This window comes from Periplaneta americana, chromosome 3 (genome assembly GCF_040183065.1).
Source record: "Periplaneta americana isolate PAMFEO1 chromosome 3, P.americana_PAMFEO1_priV1, whole genome shotgun sequence".
Lineage (NCBI taxonomy): Eukaryota > Metazoa > Arthropoda > Insecta > Blattodea > Blattidae > Periplaneta > Periplaneta americana.
In genome coordinates this window covers 161,211,543-161,226,418 of record NC_091119.1, presented here as the reverse complement: position 1 = coordinate 161,226,418, position 14,876 = coordinate 161,211,543, and the positions used below count along the sequence as shown (strand labels likewise).

At 32.7% G+C, this 14,876-nt stretch overlaps 1 protein-coding gene across 1 annotated transcript in view; it reads left to right on the top strand.

The window, feature by feature from the left end:
• The first annotated feature begins 3,814 nt into the window (after nt 1–3,814).
• The window catches only part of LOC138697069 (uncharacterized), a 58,938-nt gene continuing 47,876 nt past the window's right edge, over nt 3,815–14,876 (top strand). The window contains exons 1-3 of the mRNA XM_069822665.1: nt 3,815–3,920; nt 6,015–6,236; nt 12,061–12,198. Of these exons, the coding sequence (XP_069678766.1) occupies nt 6,039–6,236; nt 12,061–12,198 (336 nt within the window). The 5' untranslated portion in view covers nt 3,815–3,920; nt 6,015–6,038. The remainder of the gene's footprint in view (nt 3,921–6,014; nt 6,237–12,060; nt 12,199–14,876) is intronic.

Below are 14,876 nucleotides of genomic sequence, written 5' to 3'. Positions count from 1 at the left end.
ATTTTGAAAATAAATTCGTATAGATAAGTTTTTCCTAGGTGTTTGTCTGAAGAGAGTTTCAACTGGAGATAGGCTAAAACTTTATAAACGTTAATTAGCCCTTCAAACAAAGTTCAAGTATGCATTTTTCACGCTCGTATTCCATCCAGACGATTCCCAGCCATATCGTGATGGAATTTGTGTGGACAAAACAAACGCTGCACAGGGTTCTTCTCGTGGTACTTCCGCTTCCCTCTTTCAGTCCACCAAAACACCCCACTTTCCTCTCATTTCACAGTAAAAAATAGACTGGGGAATTCTTGGGGGTAGTACGGGTTTCCGATGCTGATATAAGAAAGACATGGGGCTCCGGACTCTAAGGTTTATCAGGTTCCAGTCTGAGGTAGGACGACCCACCTGTCTGCATCGTATTCACGAATGCCACCCGGACCATCTATTGGACTTGGACAATCATCACGTTTGTAGAGTGAAAATGGGCCAAAGCAAACCCAAGTGTGCAAGGAAATATCCCAAATTCTGGTCGAAAAGCTATACCAAGCTAAGTATGTACTTCCTATATAGGGACATCACTTTATTTTTACAAACATTTTTAACATTAACCTGGCTATACTCCGAAACACTGTTACCCCCTTCCATTACAGAAGTTTGGTGTTACTAGTACAATATGTAAACAAATCATTTTACTAGCTATAGGAGGAGAGAAAAGTAGTGTATCCATTTATGTTACAGGGAAATACAGTATTACGATTTTCAGTTTGATCATTACTTTTACAATATTTTATCAAAAAACAGTAGAATAGTAATTTTTTTCACAAACTCAACTCTTCAGGCGGTTATATTCATTATGTAATGTCTACTTTATTCAGCATATTACTAACCTAATTTATTCCTGAGAATTTTGTGAGCACTTCCGTAAGAAACCCCAATTTCTACAGCTAATTTCTTGACCGACTTATTAGGACCTCGCTGCAGCCTTTCTCTAGCATCTTCTACAGCATCTTCTGTCACAGTTAATAAAACCATTTTTTGAAATACTTTCGATTACGATTGGTATAAATCTATGATTTGCCCCACAAATTTCAGAACATTGACCTTTGCTGGCCATCATACACTTTTCTTCCTTTCTTTACACTCTGTTGCTCTAAATGTATCTACCTGATTAATGACATTTCTACGAAAATACTCCGTAATGATATAATCAGGAAATTGTAAAAAAACTGTTGTTCACATTCGGTTATATTGTAATTCCAGTTTCCATCATCGTCCTTCATACCTACAAACAGTAAAACAAAACTCTTGTTTCAATAATGATGTTAAGTACGGTACCATATTATAGGGTAACGTACTTTCGGTAACTCTAATCTTCACTTGTGCTCAGTTCACACAGGTAAATTCAGTTATGGTACACACGATACCTGTGTGAAAATAAACTTCAATAATATAAGCACTTTCTTCTATAGAAAATGCAACATATTTCTGAAACACACTGTACTCTGTACGGTTTATTTCACTGCTAGCAACAGCGGCCGTAAGTTTGTGTGACTGACGTTAGCAAGGACATTAGGGAAAGGGGTGGGGGTCAAGTACATTCAGAAACGCAGGTAAAATAAAAATTGAAGTAAAAATAAAATTATGTCCCTGTATTTCTGCAACGGATATGGCTAAGCGGGAGCCCAAACATCCAGATCGGCTGCGAATCTGCTCAGCCTACTGTTAAATTGATTTACCGAATCTCCCGGGGGCAAATTTGGTCAGAGCATGGATCACCTCGTTCTAGGTAGAGGTCATGAAAGCAGGATCTCTACCTCCATGCACTTTCAGGGCATTTAAAGGGGATATCTTCACATTTTATTGCAATTAAATTACCTAGTGTTTCTTTACGTGGTGTTCCGCCGTTGATAGATCGCATGATTGTTGGACAGAAATTGAATGAACTCAACGTACGTTGATACATAAACACAAGTTATATTATTTTTACTTTAAGCTTTTAAGATCGCATTCACAATGCATACTAAATACCTGTCTACAGATATGTAGGGTGCAAATTAACGGGGGGGATGGGGAAATTTCTCCCCCTGCTGGAAAGTTATCCCCCACTCATAAATTTATTATTATTATTATTATTATTATTATTATTATTATTATTTAAATATATAGACTACAGAATATAATTACAAGACGAGAAATAGAAATAAAATAATACAATCAATATAAAACTGGAGATACAGTAATATTAACAAAATTTGAGGACAGAATGAGCAGCGCTCATGTTCGGTCGCAGTTCAAATATATTATTAATAGGCCTATAAGAGAATATACAAAATAAAATAAAATAGGAGCTAAAATTAAAATTAAAGCTACAGTGAAATTATATAATATAATATATTAATATAAGAGAAATATAGAAAATAAAATAAAATAGGAACTAAAATTAAAATTATATAATATTGACATAGAGAAGAATAATATCGTACGTGAATAAAGCAGGACAATTTATGAAAAAATATATATTCCAAAATTATAGAATACAAATATAATATAGGCTGATTAATTCATACACATAGGCTATAAATGTATTTAATCAAATTGAAGACATTAACAAGTTTCTAATTTTCTTGTTATATGTTAGTGGGTTACATGTTAGAAGTTCTAGGTGTAATTTAGCTAAAGAATTGTACAACCGAGGGCCAAAATTAATGCTACGCTTTAGACCAGAAGATGTGAAACATTTAGGTTCTACTGATGTTGAATTATTCTTTCGTCTTGTGTCAGGATTGTGTGTCTGTAATATAAACTTATTACGATTTTTATGAATAAATTTTAACAGAGTGTATTTATAAATTTGTTCAATATTAAATACATTAAATTCAGAATAAATTAATTTAGTTGGATAATCAAAACGTTTCTTCAAACAAATTTTAATGATTTGTTTTGTAGTAAATTTAACGGACAAAGATTAATTCATATTAACATCCCTGCCAGGGATAACTTCTATCCCCTTCATAAAATATAATTGTTTAATACGAGTATACCTACTTTATAAAGTATAAAGTACGGTAAACAAAGAAAATAATATTTCTGTATTATCCTCAACGGTCAGCTGAAAACAATCAATAACTTAGGAATTACACATCTTATCTTAAGGCTGTTCATGAATACAATTATCATTATGATCAAAATGCAAGACAAGCAAGTCAGTACGACCAAGTGTTGAGCCATAATAATAATAATAATAATAATAATAATAATAATAATAATAATAATAATAATAATAATAATAATAATAATAATAATAATAATTTTATGTATGGTATTCTCTATCTTGGATTCTATCCCTCCTCATCAGAAATCTTAATTCGCACCCTGCAGGTATGCATTTCAAAAATAACTTTTTTCAATATCAGAGATCCTGGATGATGTATTTTGTGAAAGTTAACTTTCCTTTACAAAGCCACAGTACTTTCTCTTTATTTTTCGTCTATTTAGAAGTAAAAGCGTAAAGAATAACAAGAAAAAGTGAGTTAGTATAATGTTCACTGTATGTTGCAAACAAATCAAGATTTGATTGCACTGGATATAATTGTCAGCGTTGCATCGATATGTTTCAATTTATTATGTTTTCATATTGCAACATAATGCTGCAAGAATATGTCTAGTCCCATAACGCATCGACCTCTGAACTCAAATCATTCTTCAACACAGGAAGTTTTTGCTAAAACTGTTATTCCACTGCTGATATTAACAAAATATTTCCAAGTATGTTGTAAGATAACAAAGTCAGCAGAAATAGCGCGCAGGAAATCTTTTATAAGGATGGGAACTGCACAACGCTGGAAGGTGTTGGGTTCATTCCTAAGTCCACAGTCAAGCAGTGGAAGCAGACGCTCAGTGTAAAAGTTCTACAGAAGACAGCTTGGCAGGTATGTGAACAAGTGCAGTTAAGTATTTACAATAACAAAACAAGTGTGATATACTAGTAATCTCTGTAACACTTGTGGCTGACAATACCGCAGTTGCAGTTTTAGAGGGGTTCTCCCATTTCTCCAATATACAGTATAATGTAAATAAAAAGTTTGAAACCCTGCTCGTAGCTTTCCTAATTTCAATTTTATGAAGAAAGTCTGTATATAAAAGTTATAGGAGACGAAATTGGAATATTTGAATACATTTTATGTGTTTGATTCATAAAAGGTGTGCCAAAAAGTTTTTTTAATGACATCATTGATTAATTTTTTAAATTTTGGATGCTTCTGTAGAGCTATGAATTTACAAGAATCAATACAATGTAAAATTTTCACCACATTATCTTGAATATTTTCAGGACCAATGTGGATTTGGTAGATTTAAGTGGAAGGACCTACAGGAATGACCAAATGTGTATCAAAATTAAGGGGTTAGGTACAGCTTACAGCAGTAACATTTTTGTAAATATTAAACATTTTTTTCCTCCATTACTGTATCTTGTACAATAATGAAAATTGGTACGTGTAGAACACTGTCCTTCTGCTATATGAAAAAAAAATATTTTTACGATTAAAAGAAGTAATATATTTTTTTTTTCAAAATTCAAAACGGTGGCAGTTCATTTTGCAGTAATGAAGCGTTTCCGACAAAACTCATAAACTTGTTAACTTTTTCATGTCCTCTCTCTTTTATTTTATTGCTGCAACACATGTTTACAATATAATGCTCTTTCAACTACATTCGTTAATAAATAATATATTTTTTTTATTTTGTGTTTGAACAAAATAGCTATGTATTGTGGGTCCCTATCACCACGGCATGGCGTATCCTCAGGTTGCGGATAGAGGAGACGGCCTCCAGATATGGAGGGTAGCTGCGAATATATACATGAATAATTCTGTAAGAGGAAATTGTCAAATTACAAATTTAACGAAGAAGTTAAAAATTGACGTGCAATTTTTCTTTCTGCCCATAGAAATGCAAAATTAAAATTAAAATTTCTAAAAATCATCAAACAAATTTGATTAGCAGTATTTTAGCTTTCATTTAAGGCAAGATTTATGATTCTATGGTACTCTTGAAAGCAGATATATAATTTTCTTCATAATACTGCATTTTTTGCATTTTTTATATCTGTGACTGTACCATACAGGGCAAAAGTAAAAACGTTGTATTTAAAAAGCTTCATACATTGATATTAAACTATTTTAGGGAAATAGTGGCTCTACTTAAAATAATGTCCCGCGCCGTGGCGTCGTGGTCTAAGGCATCCTGCCTAGAACTCGCGTTACGGAATGCGCGCTGGTTCGAGTCCTCATGGGGGAAGAAATTTTCTCATGAAGTTTCGGCCAGTGTATGGGACCGGTGCCCACCCAGCATAGTAATGCACCTGGGGAGCAACGATAGGTAGCGAAATCCGGTTGCGAAAGCCAGCTATAACGGCAGGGGGGATCATCGTGCTAACTACACGATACCTCCATTCTGGTTGGATGATCGTCCACTTCTGCTTCGGCATGTGGGCGTGAGGCCAGCAGCCGGCTGGTCGGTCTGGGCCCTTTACGAACTGTAGCGTCACGAATTATTTTTTTTATTATTTAAAATAATATGAGAAAAGAGACTTCCTGTAGGTTCTTCCTCTTAACATAAATAACGGGATAGCGTTTCATACTCTCTTTAACCACGGTCTATTGAAAGTCGAGTAATTAAAGTTAACGTGATTTGGTGTGATATGCAGATAACATCAACACGAGTAACCAAAAATGGGAAAAATTTAACTTATTGTTCATACGCTGTTACTTTCTAAATCTTAATAGTTCCAAGTGCGATTGTAAAAAAAAAGTTCTTCGATACTATTTCTAGCGAAATGTATGAATATAGTCTCAAATCACATTATCAATTATCTCACACCCTGAGGAAACACTATTTGAGACTATCCTGTTTTATCAAACGGAATGATGGAACACGGCCCTGAACTTTATTTATCATAAAATTCGGCATGCTAGAATTGTATAAGATCCTATCAGCTGAATAAATGTAATTTTGCTCTTCAGTTTCAGCTAACAACAGGAAGAAAGATGCTGATTTACATAATCGTTGCTTTGCTGTCATTTTTAACTACTGAGGTCGCATTGTCTGAGTCGGACCTCATAGTGAACTTGAGTCAAGGCTCGCTTGAAGGCAAAACCATGACTTCCGCTCGCAGTAATAAGACCTTCTTTGGCTTCTTAGGAATTCCTTATGCCAAGCCTCCTGTGGGAAACCTCAGATTCAAGGTAACTCATATTGTTCGAAGTAAAACATGAAGTAAGCGATAAGACTTACCTATGTAATCTAAGCCTCAAATTAATAGATTGAAAACAAAATGTATTATTATACTGTTACGCGTAGAATAGGCCTTTTTCCATCCTATTTTACGTTTATGAGCCCTTCTTATACTCGAAGTTATTGTATTCGTACATTGTTACTCCCAGAACTTGAATCCATGCTACCCTTGTATTATTATTAATAGATATGGGATTTTAATGCACTAAAAATTATGTTTAGAAGTCTAAAATATATAAAAATATGACCTAAAAATTGTAATTTTTTTCTATTCAGGAATATGACACTCGAATTTAAATCATCATTTCGGTTTCACGACGTCTTTCGACACCCAAACTCCAGCTTTTCCTGTCCATCTATTGTTCTTCTTCCAGAGCTCGCCTTCTCTTCCATCTTGATCTTCCTTGGACCCCTTACTTCTCCCTGGTGGACTCCATTGTAGAATTTGTTTCGCCAGGCGTTCGTCACCCGACATTATTTAGTTGTTTTGTTTCTATTTTATCAGTTATTGCACAGAACAGACATAATAATATCTCTGATCTTAACATTTTGAATATTTTCAAATTTTAATTTTCCTGCAGATCTACAAATTTAAATATTACTGATAAAGCAATAAATCATTGTATTAAAACATTTATTCGGATTAAATTATTGCTACATCAAAAGATAAGGGCGCAAATATTATTGATTAGTATTAAAGTATTTAATGAAAAGCTAATGAACACGAGTTACGCAATAAAACTATAGTCCCGTCGCTATAATTTCCGGCAGCCAATCGCGTTGCAGGTCGGCTACATTTAAACGTGTGCGTCTTGTGATTCGCTGAGGAAGACGTTATTCATTTCTTAAGGCTCGATAAATATTTAATATAATCGCCCGCCATTTTGGCTCTTTCGTTGGCGTTCGCAGAAAGCACACGAATACGTTATTTGCCGCTCAATTATTTGCTCAATTACAGTGCGTTTGATTTATTATCATAGGAGCTATGACATGATAATGTTTAATGGTGTGGAAAATATATTCCTCGTATGGTAGCTCGGCAAGAAAGAACAAAAATGGCGAACGATACTACTTACCTAGACTTTATAGAGCTTTCACTTCCTAAGACGTAAGCAAAGAGGAGGAGTCACGCCGGGAATAACAGCGTCGCGACTATATACACTTTCATTCATAATTTGCTTTGTAATACATAACAATAATTTACTCCACATTTCCAATGTGAAACTTTGTTTGTTGTCTGACAATGTCATTTTGTAAGCTCAAAAAGAACTACTGTATCTACACAAATAGAGGTTAGAAGGGCATTGTTGAACTTAATTTATATTCTTCATTTCAATTTCAAAGGAAAGATATCAATTTCTCCCTCCATGACTTTTTTCATACATCTCAGCACTGAAAAACCGGAACTACTTGTTTATAATTCATTAGCCTTCCCAGTCGTATATTAAACATAACTGACAGTACCTGCATGTCGCACTTCAGTAAGCAGTGATACAGCTGAAAAGTTGATTGTCGATAACAACAGATACGTGGTTATAGGCATAGGCATCCAATAAGGAAAACTCAGTGCGCAGAAACCAGCGGGTGTGAATGTCTCGCGCAGATGACGTATGCTCCCTTTCCCAGCATCCTCTCTCTCCTACTGCACGGGGGTAAGAGGGGTATGGCATAGAGATGGGAAAAGTTGTTATTTTCTCGTAACAGTTCCAACTGTTCCAGTTCCACGAAAATAATAGGTTCCAAATAACAGTTCCAAAATAACTACCACAATATATTATATAGCCTACGCCGAAGTTCGCTCTACAGCACCGGATCGAATCCCTCTCCTCCAGTGTGCTTTTCCCTTTGTGGCCTGACTCCATGTTGTTACCATAACAGATAAATTCTGTAGGATCAGAAATGAATTTTTACATTATATATATATATAAAATTTAATTTGGAAACTGCACCAAAATAAAACACACCAGGAATGAACGAAACTCCTCCAGAGTCGAGTCCCTAAATTCAGTTGTCATTCTGTGAAGCGTGTGACACAATTTATTTATGTTAAAACCCTTTAGTCAAAGTAGTTTATGCAAACATTTGGGTAAAAAAGGCAAAAGTATAAGTCGAGGGCCATGAGAAAGTCCAGTATTGACACCACGAAACCAGTTACGTTATATTTATGCACGACGCCAGTTCAGGATTAAAAGTTGGTATTGATTTTGTCCCTGAAAATTGTTAAAAGTAGCCAGATCTAGTGACAAAGTCGCTAAATTGACAACACTGCAGCAACGGTTGTCATAATGTAGTTCCATACACGGCCGACACGCTTCGCGAAGGGACCATCAAGTCGGCCGAGTCCCATAACATCGAGTACATTGTAACATGTAACAGCAAGTATTTTGTATAACAGGTACAGTACTACTAGTATATAATGTAACAGTGGTATTTTGGAACAGGCCGTTATGTTATTTTATAGTCATAACCATAACTCATAATGCAGTTCCATAACATCGAGTATTTTTGTAACAGCAAGTATTTTGTATAACAGGAGTATTTAATGTAACAGTGTTATTTTGGAACAGGCCAGTGAGCATAGAGCTCACGTACTACTAGTACGTAATGTAACAGTGGTATTTAGGAACATTTACGTACGTACGACTAGTATGCAATATAACAGTGGTGTTTAGGACGCTAAATGATCACATACTTCCCTGTATGCCATGTGATGCAGTACGATGTCATAATGAGTCGAGATGTGAATTCCTGGAAATGAAATCTTTTCTAATGCTAAATTGAATTCGTAGATCAGGTTTGTTCGAAGCAGGAAATGTAATGTAATTTTAAATTATTTGTAAATTGGTCACGAAATCGAAATGGATCCCAGTGGTAAATAAAACTTAACCTATTCTTCCTCTTCTGCTTAGCTGAAGGTCACAATAGTGTTCAATTTCTCCAAAAATGCATAAATAAAAGCTATAATCAATTCGGCCGCGCTAAACTTCATATTAATAATGTACCGTCATGAAGAATAATAATCTCATTGTAATGAAATATGAAAATTTACCGTTGTACTTTTTTTTAAACAAAAGAACTTCAATAATACAGTCATGTTTCAACAGACTTTAGTTTAATTTCAAGAATTGGTAATGAAACTAAAACTGTAAAGTATTTGGAAATGAAACATAACCTATATATTTTCATCTCCCTTGATAAAATTCACAATGTAGTTACTATAATACAGGCATTATGTAATTTGATAGAATCCTATACTCAATTAACATCAGTTCCAAGATAATTTGTACATTTTTTAAAGACGATCTTCGTATCTTTACTATTTATCTTTTACTTTAGTTTCCAACATGTATTTCAGTACAACGAAAGGATTCCCAATTCTGCTTTCAAACAGTAGCGCCAACTTATATGGGCTTGTCGTGTTGTGAGATTTTAAGGCTCGTCAAATGTTTGAGCCCACCCACTGTTTTCCAAAAGTTGGTGTCACTGCTTTCAATAGTACTGAACATGTTCCGTTCTGTGGAACAGGCGTTGTCATAATGTAGTTCCAAAGTGAAACGAGTATTTGTAACCGCAAGTATTTCGTACTAGCTCAGAGCAACAATGTTATTTTGGAACATAGTGTTCCAAGGTGCTGTTACTTTTTGGAACAGTTCCAAACAAGGAACAGTTCCAAAATAACTGTTACGTTATTTTTTCCCCACCTCTAGTATGGCATGAGCACCGCGAGGAGTTTGAGCTGAGTTTTGCTTGTAGGATACCTATAACACGGATGTGACAATGTGCGTTGTAAAGTTCAAGAGTAATCATTAGTGTTGTTGTAAAGAGTTGAAATTTTTTTAATATACGAAATAGACATTTTAGGAACTAAAACTATGAAGTAGACATCACATTTTATGTTTTTTTTTTCTCAAGCGTCTGTGTTAATGCTTAAGAGACAAAATAAACATTTGCCCTAAATTCCCGTCTAATTATTATTATTATTATTATTATTATTATTATTATTATTATTATTATTATAATCAAATTTTCAATCTTGTTACTACACCACTACGTCGACTCTCAAATTTCGAACTATTTTGTTTCTAGTTATCGTCAAAATGTTATTTTACATTTGATATTTTCAAATATTACCCACATTTTTACATTTTAATGTATTCTGCGTACATTTCCACATTGTCACTTAACATTTCAATCTATTCCATTCTTATATCGTTACTTTCATAATTCCAATCTATTCATTTTTTTTTTTTTTTTTTCAAAATTTGTATGTTGTTACGTTTTATAATCATAAATAAGCCTCTGATTCTTAAGTTCGAACTTATTCTTTTATGTATTACTACTCTCTAAATTTTAACCTACAAAGTTACTTTAAACATTTCAATTATTTTATTCATACTCTGTCTTAAAAATCTCCGAATTCTTAACCCTTTCTAACCCAAATTAAATTTACAAGCAATCCATGTTGAAACAAATAGCTGTATTAGGACCAATTCGGTGACCAAGTTACGGGAGTGGCAACATTTGAAACAAAACTATATTGATGAAAATGTATTGAAATAGAAGTTATCCAGCAAAATTTACCTTCATATGTAACACACAAGTATATAGGCCTAAATGCTATAAAGTTAATTATTGTCATATGGTATCTATAGGTAAGAAAGGGTTAAGTTCAGGCACATTTTATTATTACGATTATTGTTATTCCCCTAAAAATTTCAATACATTCGATTCCTATAATATTAATCTCATTCTATTCTATTCTATTCCTATATTGTTACTCTTGAAATTTCGACTCTCTGTCACGTTTTATATTCCTGCAATAAGCCCTGCATAATTATTTTCCTATTTTGTTCTCTCCAAATTTCTATTTTATTTTACATTTCAAATTCCTACAAGAACACCTGGTATTCACATTAGAGTCTATTATTTTTATACTATTAAACTCTAAAATTTTGGTTTTATTTCAAGTTTCATGATTGGTTAAGAAAATATAAGATTTTTAGAGAACTTAAAATATCCTGATTTCAGAGTTATGATCTAAAAAGTCCTAATTTAATATTTAGTATCTACGAGAGACTAATTGGACGGAGTCACGTAATAAGAGACCAACCGACAAAAAATGTTTTCGAGATATTCAGTATTGAAGTAAATTTGGTTAGTCATTAAATATTTTATGCAAGAAATATTGTAACATTCATGTTGTTACAAAATAGCACAAATAATAATAAAAATAAAGACTAATCGATTTTTAATAACAGACCAGCAGTTGAGTTAATGCAAAATGAATAAATAAATTTTATTGAATAAACGAATTTGCTTATAAATGGCAGGAGAGTGCAGATATCGCATTCTTGATTTTTCTGAGTTAAATAATTCAGCCAACAACAGACTTGTGCAAATATATAATTTTTATCAAAGTGTCGGTTGGTCTATTGTTGCACATCTCCATCCAATTGTCCGTTCCAATGTTATTTTTATATATTTATATTTACTGTTTATTATTTCCTTCAAAGCTGGTTCAATTTTTGTAATTTCACTTCCTTATAAAAAGTGTGGAACATTCGGGTTAAAAATGTTACATATTAACATACTGCTTTATGCGTAATAATATTCTTATAATCTTCTTTTACTTCTCAGAAAGCAAGATTTTAGATGAAATAAAAATAAACAATTATATTTTAAACAATTTTCGAAAGAGAACCTATTAAGAATTGTTTACGATTCTAAAAACCAGGGGCATCAGTAACCACACTGTAAATTATTCTCTCATTACAGCCTCCCCAGTCCCCAGACTCCTGGGAAGGAATTCGAGACGCTACAGTTGTAGGGTCACCTTGCCCACAGTTGAGCCTATTCTTCGATAAGTACGACGGCGATGAGGACTGTTTGTACTTGAACGTATTCACGCCAGAGGTAATAAATATAGCCTACATCTCATATTTAGGTACTAAATGTGAGTTTATGAGTCTGAAAGAAAGTAATTAAAAACTTCCGTTCCATTTCTTGATTGCTTTCAGACTTCCCTCTGAATTATTTCGACGTAGAATACGTCTTTCCCCACACCGAGTATGAGAACCCTTTTCGGGATCTTTGATGAAACATAAAAATTACATAATTTCAAATGCTAACTGTAACAAAACTATGAACCACAGCATGATGCTAATATTAATAGTAGTTAGGCTATGAACCAATGTAACTTGTATGATGGCACCTCGTCTAGCTATGGACAAGAGGGACCCGAAGTAACGTATAAAATTAGAGCGGACTATCTCAGTAACAGTAAAACATTTGTTGTGAGTTGGGATTAATAATTTCGGAAAGTTGCTTGATAAGAAAAGAAAATAATATGCCTTTTAAGTACTTCTCTTATCATAGACTCATACTTTACATTTGTAAAAAGAAACAAATCATTCAAACAAACACAACAGTAGTTACATTCTAGAAACTGGGAGACGTATTCTATGTTCCAGTGCATCCTCGATATAGGCTAGCGCAGAATGTATTGTTTCTATTGAAACAATTTGATTTCCTTCCAAGATAATTTAACTTTGAGAGTATAGTCCATCGGCCGACTGAGCCTTGATTTCACCTGACTCGCCACCAGTAATAATTAAATATTAAATTAATTAAATTTCTGAGCCATTCCAGAAGTTCCTGCGACGCGACGCGACGCGACGCGACACGACACGACACACACAAACAGCATTTGAAAAATTTCGGTTAAAATTTTCTATACAGTATAAAGACAGGGTACTATTCATAGACATTTCGCTAACCTGCGCTACGAGCGTGCTAAACTAGCCCCGGCTATCGACTGATTACTTGTACAGGATTCATATCATATCATATCATATCATATCATATCATATCATATCATATCATATCATACCATATATCATATCATATCATATCATATCATATCATATCATATCATATCATATCATATCATATCATATCATACCATATCATATATCGTCTCGTATCGTATCATATCATATCATATCATATCATATCATATCATATCATATCATATCATATCATATCATATCATATCATATCATATCATATCATATCATATCATATATCATACCATATTATATATCGTATCGTGTCGTATCATATCATATATCATATATTATATCATATCATATCATGTCATGTCATATCATATCATATCATATCATATCGTATCGTATCGTATATCATATATCATATATCATATCATATCATATCATATCATATCATATCATATCATATCATATCATATCATATATCGTATCGTGTCGTATCATATCATATCATATCATATCATATCATATCATATCATATCATATCATATCATATCATATATCATATATATATCATATCATATCATATCATATCATACTTATATCATATCGTATCGTATCGTATATCATATATCATATCATATAATATCATACCATACCATATCATATATCGTATCTATCATATCATATCATATCATATCATATCATATCATATCATATCATATCATATCATATCATATCATATATCATACCATACCATATATCATATCGTATCGTATCGTATATCATATCATATCATATCATATCATATCATATCATATCATATCATATCATATCATATCATATCATATCATATATCATATCATATCATATATCATATCACATCACATCACATCACATCACATCACATCACATCACATCACATCACATCACATCACATCACATCACATCACATCACATATCATATCATATCATATCATATCATATCATATCATATCATATCATATCATATCATATCATATCATATCATATCATATATCATACCATATTATATATCGTATCGTGTCGTATCATATCATATATCATATATTATATCATATCATATCATATCATGTCATATCATATCATATCATATCATATCATATCATATCATATCATATCATATCATATCATATCATATCATATCATATCATATCATATCATATCATACTATATATCATATCGTATCGTATCGTATATCATATCATATCATATCATATCATATCATATCATATCATATCATATCATATCATATCATATATCGTATCGTGTCGTATCATATCATATCATATCATATCATATCATATCATATCATATATCATATATATATCATATCATATCATATCATATCATATCATACTTATATCATATCGTATCGTATATCATATATCATATCATATCATATCATATCATATAATATCATACCATACCATATCATATATCGTATCGTATCTATCATATCATATCATATCATATCATATCATATCATATCATATCATATCATATCATATCATATCATATATATCATACCATACCATATATCATATCGTATCGTATCGTATCGTATATCATATCATATCATATCATATCATATCATATCATACCATATCATATATCATATCGTATCACATCACATCACATCACATCACATCACATCACATCACATCACATCACATCACATCACATCACATCACATCACATCACATCACATCACATCACATCACATCACATCACATCACATATCATATCATATCATATCATATC